This window comes from Anolis sagrei, chromosome 2 (genome assembly GCF_037176765.1).
Source record: "Anolis sagrei isolate rAnoSag1 chromosome 2, rAnoSag1.mat, whole genome shotgun sequence".
Lineage (NCBI taxonomy): Eukaryota > Metazoa > Chordata > Lepidosauria > Squamata > Dactyloidae > Anolis > Anolis sagrei.
In genome coordinates this window covers 199,441,955-199,463,051 of record NC_090022.1, presented here as the reverse complement: position 1 = coordinate 199,463,051, position 21,097 = coordinate 199,441,955, and the positions used below count along the sequence as shown (strand labels likewise).

Here is a 21,097-nt window from a genome sequence, read left to right as displayed (position 1 = left end):
ACCTGTACTGGTTTATGCCAGAGCCTTTACAGCTTGATTTTGAGGTCTTGATAGCAGCTGAGTTTTTCCTATTGTTTTTCCTCAATGCGGCTGTCACCTGGTATGGTGACATCAATAATCCAGACTTTTTTCTTTTGCATAATCATGATGTCTGGTGTATTGTGTTCCAAAACTTTGTCAGTCTGGATTCGGAAGTCACACAGTATTTTAAAATGTTCACTTTCCACAAACTTTGTGGGTTTATGATCCACCAATTCTTTACTGCTGGCAGGTGGTACTTGTGACATAAGTTTCACAAGTACCACAAGTAAGTTTCAGTGAATCATCTGGGCCACAGAATTGTGCCTTTGTTTGTAGTCGGTCTGTGCGATTTTCTTGCAACAGCTGAGGATATGGTCCATGGTTTCATCAGCTTCCTTGCACAGTCTGCATTTTGGGTCATCAGCAGATTTTTCAATCCTGGCCTTAATTGCATTTGTTCTGATGGCTTGCTCCTGGGCTGCAAGAATCAGGCCTTCTGTCTCCTTCTTCAGTGTTCCTTTTCTATTATTATTATTATTATTATTATTATTATTATTATTAGCCATCCCTGGGCCCTTCCACACAACCATATAACTCTGAATATTGAGGGAGATGTAGTTTTAAAAGGGAATGTTCAGGGATGTTCCCAATGCCAATATGTCTTGATTTACTGCCACATTGGCCTGTTTCTGCAGAGGGCCTTTGTCTGCAGAAAACGCTGATGGTTTGAGAAAACGTTGCTGCAGAAAGGATGTTACTTCTCAATGATAAAAAGTACATCTGTACAAAACTGGCTAGCTAGTGGCAACTTAGTACTCCCTAAGTTTCCTGGTCATTTGGAGTTATGCTTGCAACAGAAAAACAGATAAGACTGATTCATTAAGACAGTCAAGGCCAGAGAACAATAGACTATGGTTGTGCCATTGTTAGAGTCCCATGTGTGCCTTCATGCCTGTCAAAATCATAAAGAGCCAATGAGCATCTGTATAGCCAGCTTAGACCAATGAAATGATTGATCTTTGAACACCAATGAGAATGTGTTTTCAATTTACTGTCAAAGTGATAAAAGCTTTGCAGCCCCATTGGGGGTGCAACAAAACCTTTGATTGCATTCCTGTAGGCATGTTTGTCATTATTACTAGGCCCACAATAAAGCCTTTGTAGTAAGAATCCAACTTATGGCTTCCTCCTTGCACAGCTACTTGGGCTGTTAGGGGACTCCTAAGCATGTGCATTTGGAGTGCTGGTGAGCCCGTGCCCCTCCGTCGGTGCCCCTTCAATATCAAGGGAGAAAATCCCACACTCTCCGCTTTGAACTGGCTTGAGTCCACACTGCCATTTATTCCAGTTCAAAGCAGATCGTGTGGGATTTTATTCAGCTGTGTGGAAGAGGCCCCTGCCAAAGAGTGTTGGTGCTCCATCAAACAACCCTCGGGATTCTATTGCATTGAGCCATAGCAATTACAGTGGCATCAAACTGCATTAAATCTAGAGCAGACCATGTCCAATACTCAAACAGCTATGCCACACTGGTTTTCCAAACACAGCTACTTTTGCATATTTTGTTTCCTACCAGAAGGGATGGGATTCCTGCCGCATTCTTAATGAAGTTAAGCTGTAGTTCCCAGCATTTCTTCTCTCCATTGGTTGTGTTAGCTACAGCTGTTGGGAACAGCAGCCCAGTTGCAATTCCCTCCCTTACCATAGAGTAAAATGTACACTAGTAATTACGAGGGGTATTTTTTAAGTAAGGTCCGTTTTGTTGTAGACACTAGTAGTTCGCACGCATACCGCAACGAGCACGTGCGTCGTGTACCGGCATGCCTCGGGAACAACTGTGCTCAGTTTCCGCTCTGTAGCTAACCTGTACGGTTCTGTTCAGTGCTTTAAAAATGTTTAAGACTATCAACTCACCCGCCGCATGTGAGGTTCGCTCCGTGATACGGTTTTTGTCAGCAAGGAACCTGCCTGCTGCAGAAATTCATCGACAGATTTGTGAAGTGTATGGTGATACTGTTATGAGTGAAAGCAAAGTGCGTAAGTGGGTATGACAATTCAAAGATGGCCGTGACAACGTCCATGATGAGGACCGCTCCGGTCGCCCTTCTTTGATTGCAGACGATTTGGTTATCGGAGCAGGTGGCAAGTTTTTATGAAGAGGGTATTTTAAAATTGGTTCAGAGGTATGATAAGTGTTTGAACAAACTTGGCAACTATGTCGAAAAATAGAGTGAAGTATGTACTTTCTGAAAATAAATTTACTTTTTTGAAATAAACTTTCATTGTGTACTTATGTTCCAATGGACCTTACTTAAAAAATACCCCTATTATTATTATTATTATTATTATTATTATTATTATGTTAATGTGTATTTATACCCCACTTTTCTCAACACAAGGAGACATCATATGAACTCCTGTTGCACTTCAATTAGGCTGAATTTCCCCCCAACAGAAAGAAGCAATGGCAGGATTGTTTAAACAAAAAGGCAGGGATGGCCTTTTTGGAAACATAAGCCCTCCCAAGATGTGAGTTGTTCTCGCTTGTCTTCGCCATCTAAGCCCCAAGAGAAAAACACTCAGATCTGAAAAGTACTTTTGGCAGATGTAAATGTAATTAAAGGCTCTTTTGCTTTCCCAGAACAGGAAGAATGTGTTTCCTCCCACAAGCTTCTTCACCTGAAATGCTTCTGATTCCTGGAGAGTTCTGTGTGGCAGGGAGACTAACCCATCAGATGCCAACTCCCTTGTGATCCATCCATAAGGCTAAACAGGGTTTACTATGCTCATGCGTAACAGCCTGACAGAGCTGGGAAAAAGCCGAGGCTGACACAACAGAAGGGTTGATCGTGCCTCTTTTGTGCCGAGTGGGTGGTGTTTGGGTTGAATGAATGGCAAGTTGTGTGAACACACTGTAACCACTGACCTGAAAAAAGGCTACATCTGCTGAACTCTTGTTGTCACATCACAAGTACTGTTCCTTTATTTTGAGGGTGGATTTTCTTCAACTGTAGTCCTAGACAGCTTATCTAAAAGTGACAAACCCTGGGAGTTGTAGTCCCAATTGTATTAGCAGGTTAATGTAATACCATCTCAGTTTTATTTTTGTTTTATATTCCAATCCTGTATCCATTCCAAAAATCCCAAAGCATAACTTGTCCATTGATGCTGTGGTTGTTAGAGTGGTCAAGCATTTCTGTGTTCTCAAATAATATCCTGTGTCCAGATTGGTTCAGCAAGTGCTCTGCTATGGCTGACTTCTCTGGTTGAATGAGTCTGCAGTGACTTTCATGTTTCTTGATTCATGTTTGGGCAAAGCTGTGCTTGGTGGTCCTTATGTAGACTTGTCCACAGTGATTTTCATGTTTCTTGATTCATGTTTCTTGATTCATGGTCAAGCATTTCTGTGTTCTCAAATAATATCCTGTGTCCAGATTGGTTCAGCAAGTGCTCTGCTATGGCTGACTTCTCTGGTTGAATGAGTCTGCAGTGACTTTCATGTTTCTTGATTCATGTTTGGGCAAAGCTGTGCTTGGTGGTCCCTATGTAGACTTGTCCACAGCTGCATGGGATACCCGTAGACCCGTGCGGTGGTGAGAGGATCCCTCTTGTCCTTTGCTAAACATAGCATTTGTTGGATTTTCTTAGTGGGTCTGTAGATAGTTTGTAGGCACTGCAGAAACTGGAAGTTTTAACAATTACATTGTGATCTTCAAATCTGGCTTTTACTTCATTTAGAAAAAGAAAGACTGTGTCATTCATCTCAAGCATACAATTCTGACTTGGTGGTGAGGCTTTTCTTCTTATATGGACACTGGTAGGAGAGATTTTAGTATCTCAGCTCAAGCCACTAATCTGAGCATATCCAGGATGCAAGACAGAAACACCCGCTAAAATCCCCTCTCCAACACTATTATTATTATAACTTTATTATTATATTTATTTATATCATCCTTTTTTCTCTGTAGGAGACTCAAAGCGACACAATAATGAACAGGATACGAGTCCTGTCTTTTATTTCAGCTGGCAACATGAGTGTGGGAAGAACTCTGTTTGAACACAGCATCGATTCACCAATCCTATAAAGTAGATTTTTACAACCTCCATGATTTCTCTCATATTCACAATGCTCCCCTTAAATAGACCAAAATCTCTGAAGACCAAAGAAAGCCTTAAACTGTCTCAGATCTTTCAGCCGCTACTTTTCCAGCACATTTGGGTCAGACGTGAAGTGAAAAAAAGAGTCCAGTTTCTTAATTCAAGTAGATGGAAAGGAAAACTTCTTGGCAGTTCCCAAGTTGGGAGTAGAGAGAGAATCCTTCTATAAGGACACATTTTCACTCAAGAAGGAGAGCTGATAAAACATTCTGTTAGGGTTTTTTTTTTTTAATACCCGCACAGAGCTGGTCAAGTTAGTGCTGAAATGAGATTTTCATCTGACAGGAGCTTTTAAGCTCCAGATAAATCCTGCTAGAACGCACCCAAAAATTGTTATCTCCTTTATGTGTGTTTGTGTTACTTGGGGAGGGGGGGGAGCTTGAGAAGGAAGGACAATTAATCCCTTCCCAGCCCTATGTATCCTTGCCTTGTGTGCATATCCACATTCATTAATCCATTAAACCTCATAATAGGTTCCATTTGCCTTAGGATTGCCATAAGTCCAAAACAGCTTAAAGGCACACCACAGGAACAAACCTATTTGTATAATGCAATTCCAGGTTGAATCTGTGCAGAACTAAGCCTGACCTTTGCAACAGGTGATCTCAATTGCTTTTTTTTTCTAATTCTGTCTATCTATCTATCTATCTATCTATCTATCTATCTATCTATCTATCTACCTATCTAGGGAGCACCTGATGGAACAGTGGGTTGAACTGCTGAGTTGCTGAACCTGCTGACTGAAAGGAATCTAGGGAGTGGGGTGAGTTCCCACTGTTAGCCCTAGCTTCTGCCAACCTAGCAGTTCAAAAACATGCAAATGTGAGTAGATGAATAGGTACCGTTCTGATGGGAAGGTAACAGTGCTCCATGCAGTCATTCCGGCCACATGATCTTGGAGATGTCTTCGGACAATGCCAGCGCTTCGGCTTAGAAATGGAGATGAGCACCAAGCCCCAGTCAGACATGACTAGACTTAATGTCAAGGGAAAACCTTTACCACATATATACATACACACACACACATATACATACACAAGTTTCACCCTTTACTGGGTGTTCCTGACACTTGGGAGAGATAGTTTCAAGGTTGTAATCCAAAGAACAAACAATCCCTCTTGACAGCAAAATTTCAGAAAAGGAAATAATTTCCTTCAGGTTTCTTCCCTGTCACAGTTTCCTGATCCCTGTGCAACTTTTATTTGTTTTTAATATTACCAAAATAGTTTAAATTATTATTAGACAGATAGACTTCCTTTGAACTAGAGGTTTCATAGTTTAGTCTGTCAAGAGGGCCAATTTCACTGTTTATCCAGAAAGTCTAAAATAATATTTGTTATGGATAAAAGTGCCATTTGAATGCCAGTGTAACAAATTGTTCAACTAAAGCCATCCTTTTTTAGTCTCCTGCTCCATTAACTTCCACTTGCTTTCTTGCCATGGCTCCATTGCAGGTATCAGACTGGGAATTATAACCAGTCCAGCCTCACCAGCATAGCCAATGGTGAGGGGGATGACGGGATTAGCAGCCCAACCATATGATGGTGATTATGATCTGCTTGTGATTATATTTTTATCGAAATTGTTTCATGATTGTTTTACTGCTGCTTTATGTTTCAAAGACTAAACACGACGCTGCACTAATGGTTGGGCCAGGGCATCCTTGCCCATGCAGGTATCCACTGTGCTAATTTTTAGGGTGCACGGGTGTAGAGCTGGAGGAAAAATGGAGGGAGAAAGGAGGATTTCTCCCTCCCGATTCCCCTGCTGGAAACCACTTCCTTTCAGAGGATGTGTCTCTGTTGGGAAATTATATATGCCCTCACAACCATGTTTGTTGTAGACCAGGCCTTCACAACATACAGCCCATGGGCCAGATGCAGCCTGCAAAGGACTCTCTTTGCGCCCCACAGAAGGCTGGTGTGGAAGAGAGAGAGAGAGAGAAGGATAGATAGATAGATAGATAGATAGATAGATAGATAGATAGAGAAAGGTGATGTGGCAGATGGATGGATAGATGGTGTATGGATGGATGGACAGACAGACATATGATGTGATAAATAGATGTGTGGATGGATGGACAGACATAGATGATAGATCCAGATTACACTATTGTAATGCGCTCTACGTACGGCTACCCCAGAAAAGTGCTCGAAAACTGCCCAACTGATTCAAAGATCCGCAGCCAGATCACTTACAGGACCTGGGTATAGGGAATTAACCACCCCCATTAAAACAATGGCACTGGCTACCAGTTGGTTTCCAGGCACAATTCAAGGTGCTGGCCTTATCCTATAAAACCCTAAACAGTTTGGGCCAGCCTACCTAACTGACCGGATCTTCTATGAACCAACACGAGGAGAGGCCCTACTCTTGGTCCCACCATCATCCCAAGTGCAATTGGTGGGAACGAGAGAGGGGGCCTTTTCGGTGGTTGCCCTGCGGCTCTGGAGCTCCCTAAATAAGTTAGAATGCCTCCCTCCCTGCTACCATTCAGGAACCAAGTGAAAACTTTCCTGTGGAAACAGGCCTTCCCTGGTGGAGAATAAATACAGATCTATCGGGTGCAATGTTTGTCCTGAAATGGACCTCTGGCAATGGATCTGACTAAGGCCTAAATGGACTGATTCTAGATGGGTTTTTAATTTATTGAATATTTAATTGTGTTCTTTGTTTAAATGCTAATTGCGTCAATGTGGGATTTTAATATTTTTTATTAGATACTAGCCATCCCCTGCCACGCGTTGCTGTGGCCCAATGTGTGTATATGTGTTTTGTGTGTGTGAATATGTGTGTGAATATATTTGTGTATATGTGTATATATGTTTGTTTGTGTATATATGCGTTGTGGGGGGTTTTGTTTGTTTTTTGGCTTTTTAAGTCTCTTCCACTATGTTTTTCAGTGTTTTTATGAGTGATGGTCACTTGTTGGCCTGATACTGTGTCCAAATTTGGTGTCAATTTGTCCAGTGGTTTTTGAATTATGTTAATCCCACAAACAAACATTACATTTTTGGGTTGTTGTAGGTTTTTTCGGGCTATATGGCCATGTTCTAGAGGCATTCTCTCCTGATGTTTCACCTGCATCTATGGCAAGCATCCTCACTACCTCTGAGGATGCTTGCCATAGATGCAGGCGAAACATCAGGAGAGAATGCCTCTAGAACATGACCATATAGCCCAAAAAAACTTACATCAACCCAGTGATTCCGGCCATGAAAGCCTTCGGCATTACCTTTTTATTTATATAGATGATTGTTTATGATGGTTGCTGTTCATTTTTAATGTATGTTATGTTTTTTCTTTTTTGTATTTTATTTGCTGCTGTGAGAAAAGCAGGATAGAAGTAAATAAATATATAAATAAATAATAGATTGCCCTCAAATAAATTCCAATTTTATTCATCTCTTTTTAATCATATGAGGTTTTCTATTGCCTTCTAAGGCTGAAAGAATGTGACTTGCCCAATCACCCAATGGATTTCCAAAGGCGAGTGGGGATTTGAACCCTGGTCTCCCTAATGCCGTCCACCCGAACCATCACACCACGCTGCTTTCCCTTCTCTGTCTCTCTCTCTCTAGTGATAGCTCAGCCACCAATTGTTGGATAGATTGGTTTGCTTTCCTAAATGCTAAATCCATCTTTATCCACTACAAATTGAAATTGCCAGTATCAATTTGCCTTTCAGTGTGAAATTTTTGGAAGCACGTTTTGACTGGGAGAATTTGCTGGCTAATCCACCCACACACGTCTCCCTCCTCGCTCGGCAGCTTTCTTGGTCGAGATAATCTGGAAGGGAGTGAGCCAGGAGCTGCTATGGCACAGGGAAGGCCATCCCCTCCAGCTGGATCCTCAGCAGGCCCATATGGGCTTATAAATACAGGCTGGAAAGAAAAGGAAACACTCTAAATAGTTTGCTTATGAGGCTAAACACTGAAAGCGCCACAGCAGCCGCGTGAATTGAGAAATAAAAGGCGCCTTAAGACAGGCTTTTAACACAATAGACTGTAAAGGCATTCTCAAGCTGCCCTCTCACCTGTTAGAGCGGGACATTAAAAAGCAGGCATGCTGTCAAATGCCAATGCCAGAGGCTGGCACTGCCAGTTTCTGGAAGCAAGCAGCAAGTGGGAAGTAGACAAGGGCTCAGCCGAAAGCTTGGGAATGTCCCTTTTTTGAACTGCAACTCCCAAAATCTCCCAACCAATATGAATCAAAGGAGGCAGTATGTTGAAGGCAGTACTGGTGAGTACTTGGAGGGGAGACCCCAAGAATTAGTATTGAATCTATAGGAAAGTGTTATGTATAAATTAGAGTATTGGATCACAACCTGTGGGTCCCCAGGTGTTTTGGCCTACAACTCCCAGAAATCCCAGCCAATTTACCAGCTGTTAGGATTTCTGGAAGTTGAGGGCCAAAACATCTGGGGACCCACAGATTGAGAACACTGAATTAGACTGTTGTGAAGTCCCCTAAGCGGTGTTGTTGTCTGCCTTTCTGACTTAGGGCAAATCTAAAGTGATCCTATCATGGGGTTTCTTGGAAAAGTTATTACAGTGGGTTTGCCGTAGCTAGAATGCATGACTTACTCAAGGTTACCAAGTGAGTTACCATGTCCTAGGGATTCAAAACATGGTTTCCAGAGTCATAGCCCAGTGCTCAAACTACACCAAGTTTTTTTAAAATATTGTGACAGAAGCGAATTGGGAATATACTGCAAGTCACTTCTTGTGTGAGAGAATTGACCATCTGCAAGGACATTGCCCAGAGGACATCTGGATGTTACCATCCTGCAGGAGGCTTCTTTTATGTTCCCGCATGGGAAGCTGGGGCTAACAGATGAGAGCTCACCCCACCTCACAGATTTGAACTGCTGACCTTCAGGTCAGCAGTTCAGCTGGCACAAGGATTTAACCCAGGGGTCAGGAACCTTCGGCTCTCCAGGTGTGGTGGACTTCAACTCCCACAATTCCTTGAGGCTCGGCATTCACCCCAAAGGCTTACCTTGGCCTCAAGGAATTGTGGGAGTTGAAGTCCACCACACCTGGAGAGCCGAAGGTTCCCCATGCCTGATTTAACCCATTGCGCCACCATGGCTCCGGTTACACCAAGCTGAGAGCCGCCCTTAAAAGACTTAATAGAAATAGGAATACAAAACTTCACATGCAAAAAAAAACAGGCTTCTAGAAATTATAACAGGGCTTTGTTAGTAGGGACACCCCAGGTGTGGAATAATCTTCCTTGGATATTGGGCTGGGACAAACACTGCATGGTTTTGGGGCATCCTGTGAACTCACTTCTTTTCTGATAGCCCTTTCTTTCAACAGTTGTATCACAAAAGGGAATGCCTGAAGGACCAGACCTATTGAATCTAGTCCTTTTACGTCTTGTATTTGCTTTTTATACTGCAAATACAGAGGGATTATTTTATGAGTGCTAAAAATAATTATTTTAAAACATTTACAGGAGCCCCCAGTGGTGCAGCAGATTAAACTGTTGAACTTGCTGACCGAAAGGTCGCGGTTCGAATCCAGTTCGAAAACACACAAATGTGAGTAAATCAATAAGTACCATTCCAGTATGAAGATAACGGCACTCCATGCCATCATGCTGGCCACATTACCTTGGAGGCATCTATGGACAATGCTGGTTCTTCAACTTAGAAATGGAGGTGAGCACCACCACCCAGTCAGACTCAGCTAGACTTAATGTTTATGCAAATGGAACTTCTGATTGCAATACGTTTTCATTTTAAGAATTTACAATGATATTCTCTTTGATGTTACTCAAAGTCTTGTTTCTAAAATTGGGCAGCCACCTAGCAGAGGTAGCTTGGGTTTTTACGAGCAGAATGTCATAAATTGCTCTTTTCCACTTTTGTGATATGTTAAATGCTTATAAACCATGCATGCACTGAAAAAGTATTTTAAAAGCATTCTTAGCATGGCTTGTGGAAACACCTTCAGACTGGTAATATCCTTGCAGTGTGCGGGGAGGGGAATCTGGAGAGAGCAAGATCCCATTAGTGGGGCAGGCCACCCAAGCTTCAGTTGCAACTGAAGAGAACTAAAAAAGCCGACTTGAAATCCTTTTCTACTCGGAAAGGAGCTCCGCAGCCTCCAGTACAAAACACCGCAACCGAGCTGCACAGTGTGACAGGATGGTGCGAACATAACCCCGCAGAAATCCTCTCTTCTCTGCTCACCTCAGAACACAGCGCCTCGGCTCAAAGGTTCTGCCCCGACGTTCAAAGCTCTCCATGAGACCGGTTCTACCAATCAAAGCGACCGCTGCTCGCTCCCAAGAACATGATCTCTCGTCCCAGCTGCGATTCACTGGAGAGAGAAAAATGCAATTGCCTCCAGACAGGAAAGCGTTGGAAGGGCAGAATGCAAGGCTGTGGAAACAGCCAGATGTAAAGTCTGCGAAATCGCTTTCCAAGAAGAAATGAATGATCAGGACAGCATCGGTGCAGAACTGTCTTCTTTCGTTCAGCTAGCACAGCATTTCCTACGTAATGTACTGGTTAATACTGGCCCACAACCTTCTCAGAAGTCCCTAAGGGATAGATTAGAAAGCAGGTCTCTAAGGAGTTATAAGGTGGTATCTTGTCATGGAAACAGGGGGAAATAAATGTATGATACAGTGGCAATTATGTGTGATTTCAAGCTGGCTGTTGATCTATGGTGGTGACCCCATGAATTTCAGGGGGTTTCTAAGGTATTTAATCTCCAGATATGGTTTTTGTTACAGTAAGTTGTAGCAGGATGTGTGTGTGTTGAAGAAAAACCTTATGATGGTAGTTATGTGCAGCTGGTAATGTAGGTCAACCAGCAATCTTGGACCACACCGGATAGGGTATAACTGTATGGGTTTTTAGAATACAGTTCTGGAGAGCTTTTTCCTCTGAGGAGATCTATACTCAAAGGCTCTGCTCTGAGGAGCAGGTTGGAGAGAAGACGTTATGCTGCTCTAAAGGAGGCTATGGTGGAATAGTTGTTTGCTCAAGGTTTATGTTATGCTTTCTCATTTGACTTAAGATGAAGATACCTCCTTTTGTGTAACTTACAAAGGCTACAAGTTTCTTGCACTGTTTGTTTTTTGTATGCAACATTGCAAGTTTGTATTTCATCTCTGCTTTTAAGAGTAAAGTTTGAGGGGTTTTTTGGTTCATTTCTACTCTTGTCTGTGAGTCTTGTGCATGGGACGTGACTAAGATCCGCTTGCTGCGCAACAGTTTTGGCAACCCCTTCCTCTGAAATATAGCCTGTAATACTTGGTATTCCTTGGCAGTTTTCCATTAGAGTACTAACCAGAGTTGGCCCTGCTTAGTTTCCAAGATCCAGTGTTGTCTAGTGCCTTTAGAGCAGTGATTCTCAACCTGTGGGTCCCCAGGTGTTTTGGCCTACAACTCCCATTTACCAGCTGTTAGGATTTCTAGGAGTTGAAGGCCAAAACATCTGGGGACCCATTAGTCATGCTGGTTGAGACTTTTGGGAGTGAAAGTACAAAATATTTAAAGTAACAAAATTTGAGGGCCACTGACCTATCTCACTAGTCATGTGTTAGCCTGACTTAATTGTTCACATGGGGGGGGGGGGGGATTCAGCTTTCCAAATAATCTTGGCATACTGTTCCCATCAGGCTTGCCCAACATAACCCATTGTAAGGGAATGTGGGAACAAAGGATTCCCCAAGGCAGGAAGCAGTCAAGCTTTGAAGCTGTAAGGCTATTCAGTGCTAATCAAGGTGGCCAGCTGCAACATTCACACTTGTCTCAGATAATTCCTTTCTCCCACCCTGGACATTCCACAGATATATAAACCTCTCTTGCCTAGCTTTCAACAGACTCCCTCAACCTCTAGGGATGCCTGCCATAGATGTGGACGAAACATCAGGAGACAATGCTTCTGGAACATGACCATATAGTCCGGAAAACTCACAGCAACCCAATGTGGGAATTGTTGTCCAAAGCATCATGCAGTGGTTCTCAACCTGTGGGTCCGCAGGTGTTTTGGCCTACAACTCCCAGAAATCCTAGCCAGTTTACCAGCTGTTAGGATTTCTGGGAGTTGAAGCCCAAAACATCTGGTTCTACAAATGTTGGTAACTAGTCAATTTGTGATGCCTACATGTTTGTCAATCATACAGCCAAAATAGCATTGAAACATAAGCTGGTTCTTCTTTTTTAATATCAGATTTTAAAACGCAGTCCATCCAAACAGAAAACAGACCATTTTCTGCCTAACAACAGTAAATATCTTTAACAGTAATTTTAAATACATTTTCACACCCATTTGTGCTAAAGACTACAGTGCAATTACTGTGAAATTGTGGACAAGAGCACCAAATGCAGTACAAAAATATATATAGTACCAAAACGCATTGTTCGGCCAAGTCACACAAAGACATCAGTGACTTTATTTGTGCACACAGAGAAATCACAGAAGTTGGAAGCACATTGTTTGCTGGTGATTGGCTCACGTTTCTTTCCACTCTCAAACTACCAAAGTTCAGCACAATGCTACATAGACACATTCGGACCATAATATATTTCTTTGTATACTGCAGTTATAAGCTCCTGGAACAGACCCATTGAATTAGTGATGAGCCCCAACATCATAAGGCCAAAAACTATGTATCAAAGATTTTTTTAAAAATCCCCCATTATTAATGACCAAACTATAGTGTACTTATAAAGTCACTATTTCCTGAAATGCATATCCAAAGAACAGAAAAAAATCTAAGCAGCATTGCACAACTCTACTAAGCTAAGCACTGACCATGAACCAAAGAGGAAGAAAGGAAATCCCCTTGCAATTGGTGTCTTTCTAATGTATTTTTCAGCAATAATAACAACCTATACACTATTTTAGCATATAGGTTGTTAAACAAGTGGTTTATCAAGCTGCTGCCTAGCAGCTCATACCAATCCAAAGTGCTATGTTCAGCTAGAAGTGGTTCCCAATCTGTGGGTCACCAGATGTTTTGGCCTTCAACTCCCAGAAATCCTAACAGTTGGTAAACTGGCTGGGATTTCTGGGAGTTGTAGGCCAAAACGCCTGGGGACCCACAGGTTGAGAACCAGAGCTAGAGAGAGCAACACAAGCTGTGTGAGTCTTGTCTACAGCTAGTTAAATAACATTGGCTTAGAATTTGGGGCGGAAAATACTTCTCACTATTCCACAGTAAACATACCTACTGATCATTCTGACAAGCAAATAATGGGAAGTGCAGTCTATCAAATTAACATTTTGCAAGTTCTGCCACAGACCCTAGAAATACCAAATTATTTGGGGCAAAATACAAAGGGAAGCCTTTCTAACTGTTTTGGACAACTCTACTGAAAATCCCTGCCTGTTTTAGAAATGGGACCATGGGTGTATCTACACTGCAGAAAATGCAGTTTTGCGTCACTTTTACCACCATGGCTCAATGCTATCAACTTCCAGGATCCTATTAAGCCGTGGCAGTTCAACTGGTGTCAAACTACGTCAAGTCTACATTACAGATGCACAAGTAGGGGGGGGGGGGGCATACTCAAAAGATTAACCTATATGAACTTTCGTTTCAACTAATTTTGTTTCTCCATTTTCAAAACCCAACGAAGATGGGTGAAGCTCGCATTTACAAGTAATTTAGCTTCCAAGTGGATGTACGTAGAAAAATTCGAAAATCTAATATAAAAGGTTTGTGTGAAAAAACTATGCATGAGATACCTTGTCACTCTAGTCAAGTGTGAAAACAGTTACAAAAATTGTGCCTCCAAAACAATTCAGTAGCAGTGTATCAAGAAGAAGCTGTGTGAGAAAATTAAACTGGCTTCTTATATTTGATAGTTCATATTAATTGTTCCTTTCAGTCACAGAATATCACAAAAATTCACATTGCTCAGTTAGATGAAAGATATGTATGTTAAGATATAAAGAACAGAAACATCACAGTACAATTCAGCCAATGTGAAAAGTAGGATTTGTGACCACAAAATGCTTAAAATTATATCAATTTTAAAAACACCTATATCTGACTGGATCATCTCCCAAATAAGTTACAACCAACAAGAATCATCAAGTCTGGCTATGGCTCGTGCCAGGCAATATTTTGCAAAGGGGTTTGTTTTAAAACATTTTGTTTTCTTACACAGAAAACATATAAAACTATTGTACAAATTTCTCATCACAATATAAACTCTTATTTTATCATTTACATTAGGAAAAAGTAGTCTAACATGATGCATCTTGTCCAAATAGGGATTCTAGTTTACAAAAAAGCACATTTTAGAGGCTACAAGTAGCCACATGGCAGTAGTTTGGTGGTGCACATAAACTGCAAAACAAGTTCACAGACAGTGTTGCTTGCAAGAGCACCACTGGGACTGGAACATGCGCAGGATATGCTTACCATGGCCTGAGCTCAAACGCTATCATAGTTAGCCTCATGCTAAACAAATCTCCTTAAACACAATTGTTGTTTCACATCACTGAGGAAAACAAAATATTAAATATTTGGGAGCACAGACGAGACGCTGGGTTTGCCACCTTCATTTAGCCCCCCTTTTCAATGGTCTCAGTCAGATTTCTTTGAGTGCTTCGTCTTTGAACTCTCGTCGGTTTCTCCACCCGTAGTGCAGCTCCAGGCTGAGGAGATGCCATTTTGAGGTATCCTGGCCTCACCTCTCGCTCTCGAAGGAGGAGGCCGCCAACCGAAGAGGAGGGGACCCAATAAGTTCTCAAATGGAGCAAATGGTGAAGGAGGATGATCTGTCAGCATCATAGTAATCTGTAAGAAAGGTATACAGAAGGCATCACTTCTGCAACTAAAACCGAAGTGCTATCACACTACACACATCACTAAAGGTAAAGGTTTTCCCTTGACATTAAGTCTAGTCGCATCCAACTGTAGGAGAAGGTGCTCATCTCCATTTCTAAGCCAAAGAGCCAGCGTTATCCATAGGTCTCCTAGGTGATGTGACCGGCATGACTGCATGGAATGCTGCTACCTTCCCACTGAATCAGTACCTATTGATCTATTCATATTTGCATGTTTTCAAACTGCTAGGTTGGCAGAAGCTGAGGCTAACAACGGGAGCTCTCCTCACTCCCGGATTCAAACCGCCAACCTTTCAGTCACCAAGTTCAGCAGCTTAGCAGTTTAACCCGCTATTGCACCGGGGGATCCACCTACATCACTACTAGCGTATATATCCAGCACTGCCCATATGTTGGAGGGGCTGCTGCCCCCGCTTCTCCCTTCTCCAGCTCTGAGAAGGCCAACCTCACAATGTCTGTATGTCATCGCTCTGGCCAGTCTCTTTGGGCAGTCTCTTCCTGGCTCTTTCTTTCCTTCCTCTTTCTCCTTCATATATCTTCTGCCTGTCTGTCTGTTTTTTTCTTTCTTTACTTTGTCCTTCCTTTCTTCAATTCCTTTCACTTTCCTTCTTTCTCTTTCTTTCATTCCCTCCCCTCATACCTTTTCCCCTTTCCCTCCCTTCCTTTCTTCCTTCCCTTTTCCCCTCCCTCCCTTTCCCTACTTTTTCTCTTTTATCCTTCATGTTTCTCTTATACACCTTCTTCCTCTCTTTCTTTTTTCATCCCTTCTTTCTTCCATTACTTTCTCTTCCCTTCTTTCTCCTTCAGGCCCTCCCCTCATACGTTTTTCCCTTTCACTTCCTTTTTTCTTTCTTCGCCTTCCCTCCCTTCCTCTTTTTTTCCCTTTCTTCTTTCCTTTCCCTCATACAGATCCCCTAGCAGTGGCCAAACTGCTTCACTCTCTTTCTTTCCCAGTCATATCACAGGGGGCCACTTCACCTAACCACTGTCAATCTGCTTTGTTCCTTTTTTCCCCCTCTGCTCAGGGCCTGAAAGGGGTGAGGTTCAGTTTAAACCCCACAATTATTTTAAGTTGGATAATGAAGGGAACTCTGGCGTGGGCTGGTCCATAAGGTCATGAAGAGTTGGAAGTGACTGAACAAATAACAACAACAATGAAGGGTATATGTGCCAAATTTGGTCCATATCATTAAAGCATGTGGGAGCTCCAGATACTGCTGGACTGCACCTCCAAGCCTTTTTCCCCCATTGGTTGTGCTGGCTCAGGCAATGGGACCTCCAGTACAACATCTGAAGGGCAGCATGCTTCCAACTCCATTACAGCTATTCATAGTAGTTCTGAGAATTTATACTCGCAGTAAGCCCTAGATATTTAATAGGATTTGGTTCCAGGAACCGCCTAGATACCAAAATCTATGGATGATCAAGTTCCATTAAATGCAATGGTGTCCCTTATATAAAGTAGCAAAATTGAGATTTGCTTTTAGGATTTTAAAAAAAACATTTTAAAGCCAGGAATGGTTGAATCTATGGATTCAAACTCTGTGGATACAAGGGATAGACTGTATATTATTCGCAAGAATAATCAACTCCAAGAGTCTTACCTTCATGCCCACCAAGAATATGGTATAATAGAACATAAGGTCATGCTTTTCTACTGGAAGGAAATGGATTTGCTGCATCGTGAAAAATACGGCCCCCACCAAGCTGATTTTCACAGGGCTGGAAAAAGAAATGCAGAAGTGTTTTGTAAGTCTCTAGAACTGCTGAAGAACTGTCATCAGGACCAGAAAGTAATTCCCAAGTAGGAGACATTGGGGGGGGGGGGCATTCCTGAGAACTTTCTACCCCCTAGATCAGTGGTTCTCAACCTGTCAGTCCCCAGGTGTTTTGATCTACAACTCCCAGAAATCTCAACCAGTTTACCAGCTGCTAGGATTTCTGGGAATTGAAGGCCAAAATATCTGAGGACCCACAGGTTTAGAACCACTGCCCTAGATTGTTTTAGGGTGAGGATGTCTTCTTATCATAGGAAAAAGATTTCCATTCACTTCGTTTTTCAAAAATTTAATACAGCCTGGGGGACAAAAACATAGCGGATTTGTCAGGTGTGTAATCCATTACAAAGTTGGCTTATTATACCAGTATTGCAAATAAGTGTGCTGAACCAATAATGCCTTCCCAAGATCAACTAGTTATTCCTGGATGAAGATTAAATCTAGAGAGCTCTCAGCCATAGCTACTACATTAAATCCACACAACCTACTCTTTTAACTTTACCCAGTCCATAGTATGATATGGATGAAAGAAAACTGTGTTGTGTTGCGTTCTTTATCCAACACTCAGGTTATAGGTGGTGCAAGACACCCATAACAGTATATAACGAAATTTGAAAAAAAAAATCTGTTCCTGATTTGAATGTGTTATTACTTCTTTATTTGTGTGGTAGTTGTTATACCCCAGAAACTTTGTTTTGTAGCTGCCACAACTTTGCTGAATTGGTTGAGACTATTATGAGATACTCATTGAAAAACTATCGCAAAATGTGCTGCAGGATATCCCACCAAAACCAAGTTTTTGCAGTTTAATAAACTTTTTCCATGTTTTTATGATAGAACCAATTAGGAAATGATATTTATAAACCAGGAACAAAAACCGTGTTATATGGTGAAATCTAAGACATCCCTTTATTTATTTTCTTTTTTTTTTCTGGAGCCCCTGGTAGGTTAAACTCTTATGCTGGCAGGACTGAAGACCAACAGGTCGGAGGTTCATATCCGGGGAGAGTGCAGATGAGCTCCCTCTGTCAGCTCCAGCTCTCCATTCGGGGACATGAGAGAAGCCTCTCACAAAGATGGTAAAACATCAAAACATCCTGGCACCCCCTGGGTAACGTCCTTGCAGATGGCCAATTCTCTCACATCAGAAGTGACTTGCAGTTTCTCAAATCCCTCCTGACACAGAAAAAAAAATTTTCCAAATATTTCAAACATGGAAGACTGTCTTCTACACACCTCATGGACAGTCCATGTTATTTTATGGATCACTCCTCATAGAATCATAGAGTTGGAAGAGACCTCGTGGGCCATCCAGTCCAACCCCCTGCCGAGAAGCAGGAAAATCACATTCAAAGCACCCCCAACAGATGGCTCACATGTTCCTGCCTCCTCTCATGTACCCAGATTTCTGGGCTTACTTTCAGATTCTCACAAACCATGGTTTGCCAATAATATAGACTCATACCCTGGTCTCCCTTGAAGAAGGTTGTAAGGTGAACTATGTGACATTCAAGGAAGGCAGAAGGGAGCAGAAGCCTAGGCGCATCATACACCACGACTTCGCAAACAGGTGTTTCTGACATTTTCAGGATCTATCTAAAGTAATTTTTTGACTGTTTGAAGATGTGTCTCCCCATTGCATCGTGATTATCCATTGACATAAGACCATTGGCCTTTCAGGTCCTCTAGAGTACAAGAACCATAATCCCTTACCATTCACTATTAGCTGGAAGATTTGGGACTGAAGTTCAAAATATCTGATTCTAGCACAAACCTGTTTTGAATCCTTCCACTTTCTTAACACAATATTATTACAAAAATGAGGTCCTTTGGTCAGTTTTTGTCTGCCATGTTTTTGTTCCCCAGGCTGTATTAAACTTTCAAAAATGATTTGGATTATGTGATTTTAATTGACATTTTAATGTTTGATGTTTTAATTGTTTTGGATTTTAATGCATTTGTGTGTGTGTGTGTGTGTGTGTGTGTGTGTGTATATATATATATATATATATATATATATATATATATGGCATCGAACTGTTGCCTTTGTAAGGCCACTCTGAGTCCCCTTTGGGGTGAGAAGGGTGGGGTACAAACGTGGTAAATAAATGAATCAATAAATTGAATTTACAGCTTTTTCACATTTAAAAATCTGCTTCTCTTCACCCAGCATATATTTTAAAGGAAAAAGGAGGCATTCATAGTGAATGAAGCTGACAGAAAATATGTTTAGATCATAACCAAAGATTTATGTCACACTCCCTGCTCTATCACCCCTACACACACACACACACACACACACACACACAATGCAAGAAAAAATATTGTTGGTGCCACAATAAAAGCTGGGAGGGGGTCAGGAAGAATTGAAAAGACAAAACACACTTTTGGCAACAGCTCAGCTTGCATTTCTCTGTTTCTCTTCTGTCATTCTTTATTACCCAAGATAGTGGCATGGAAGCAGGGTGCCTAAGTGCTTTGGCGCCCCCGCTGCTTTTATCACACCAGAAGTCACAACCCTGTTTTCAAAATAATCGTTTCCACAAAAAAGCCTGTCAGGAAGTCCCAGCGGAAGGGCAAAGGGACTTGAAAATGCCCACCGTGCGCTTATTTCCCCTTTACAGCGACAGGGCTGCAGCCTGCCAGCCAGCTACAGCTCTCACTTCCCACGGCAGAACTTAAATTGGGAGCGATTTAACGTTCCCAATTTAGCTTCGGCGGCGAGCCTGAGCTGAAAGCTGTAACTCAAGCGGTATTCTTCCTGGGCCTGCCAGCAGGTACAGCTCTAACAGCATGCTAATGCAGCTTCCTTCGTAGTAGGTTCCCGCATCCTCGCAAAACCTGAACTATTATTCCCACTTAATTTTAGCTAATGCTTTGAAGTTGACATAAGTCACAAAGTAGAGAAACATCCATCAATATGACAGGCAGGGTGCTTATGACTGAGAACATAAAAGCAAGGTCCCCTACTAAAGAATATTGCAAGGACTCTTATTAAAAATCCGATCAGCACAGAGGGGGCTGCCCAGGCTCCAGACTGGAAGATACAGGTAAAATCTCACAATTTTGTCCTACGGTGCAGTTTATTTTGGTCCACAGTAGTAACTGACAGCCATTATTTAACACAATTCTCTCATTACGGGTATTACCATATTTACTCAAGTGTAATGCATCATCAAATGTATTTCAAGGTGTGCATTACAAAAATATATATTTACTGCTGAATGTAATGAGCAGGCAAATGTGCTTTGAAGGACTTATGAATGAGGCTATCGAATCTAATGCACAACTCACATTTGGCTATGGTACATCAACACATCAAGAGGGGAGTGTGCAATCTTTGCTTCAACCTCTTTTCTCACAGTGAGAGCAATGTGTTGGAATTATGGAACTTCCCCTAAAGGTGTGATGGGGATCTTGTCCTGTCACGTTTTTAGGCATCCATCACTCAGAGTGCCCAAGTACAAAGGAAGTTCTCCTCCTCAGACTCCTCTGAATACAAGTCATCTACCATTCCTAGATCAAGATTATCCAATATCATAATCAGCTCTTCTATCTTGGCTGGACTGAGCATCTTTTATTACTCCACATCGACGTATTGCATTCTACTGATGCAATAAGATTGACAGATCTTCAAAGAATCTCTCCCAGCAACCAATGACAACAAAGCAACACATCTTCAGAAGCTCTTGGATTATAACTCCCCTCAAACCTAGCATAGTTAGTAGTAATGTGTGCTGGGTGTTGCAATCCAACCACATAAGGCATGTTGAAAAAGATGGAAATTCATAGCAATGTCTATAACACAGTGTTCCCAACCTGTGATCTATGGACCACCAGTGGTCCTCAAGAACTAAAATATGGTCTGCAACCTCACTGTTACTACATTGTTGCAACAAGAGCAACTGGTCTCGCAAAACCCTCTTATAGTGCTGAGGCTTATTAAATATGGTTTTCTGTGGGCAAGCAGATGACTACTATGGATAGCATATGTTCTGCATCAGAAACTAGAGCTGATGTGGTCTATCCAATACAATTTTCTGAATCAGCACCCCAAATAACCAAAATGAATAAAAAGTTGAACAAAAACTGATTTGTAACCCATTTAGTACTAATGTTGGAGAGTGGTCCATGGTAAAAGTGGTCCCTGGTCAAGTGGTCCCTGGCCAAAAAAAGGTTGGGGACCACTGCTCTAGCATCTTCCATGGGGATGGAGCAATAATACCCTCAATATCCACATTAGCTCTTCCCTCAAAACCGACAACAACCAGCATCTCCTACAAAAAAGGATGTAATTTCCTTCACCCAGCTAAT

The 21,097-nt window shown here is 42.0% G+C and overlaps 1 protein-coding gene across 2 annotated transcripts in view; it reads right to left on the bottom strand.

Moving 5' to 3' along the window:
* Positions 1 to 12,350: 12,350 nt before the first annotated feature.
* The window catches only part of TMEM38B (transmembrane protein 38B), a 45,011-nt gene continuing 36,264 nt past the window's right edge, over positions 12,351 to 21,097 (bottom strand). For both annotated transcript variants that reach the window (XM_060762559.2, XM_067464345.1), the window contains exons 5-6: positions 16,610 to 16,727; positions 12,351 to 14,955 (exon numbers count right to left, since the gene is read on the bottom strand). In XM_060762559.2, coding sequence (XP_060618542.2) covers positions 14,743 to 14,955; positions 16,610 to 16,727 — 331 coding nt within the window. In that variant the 3' untranslated portion in view covers positions 12,351 to 14,742. The remainder of the gene's footprint in view (positions 14,956 to 16,609; positions 16,728 to 21,097) is intronic.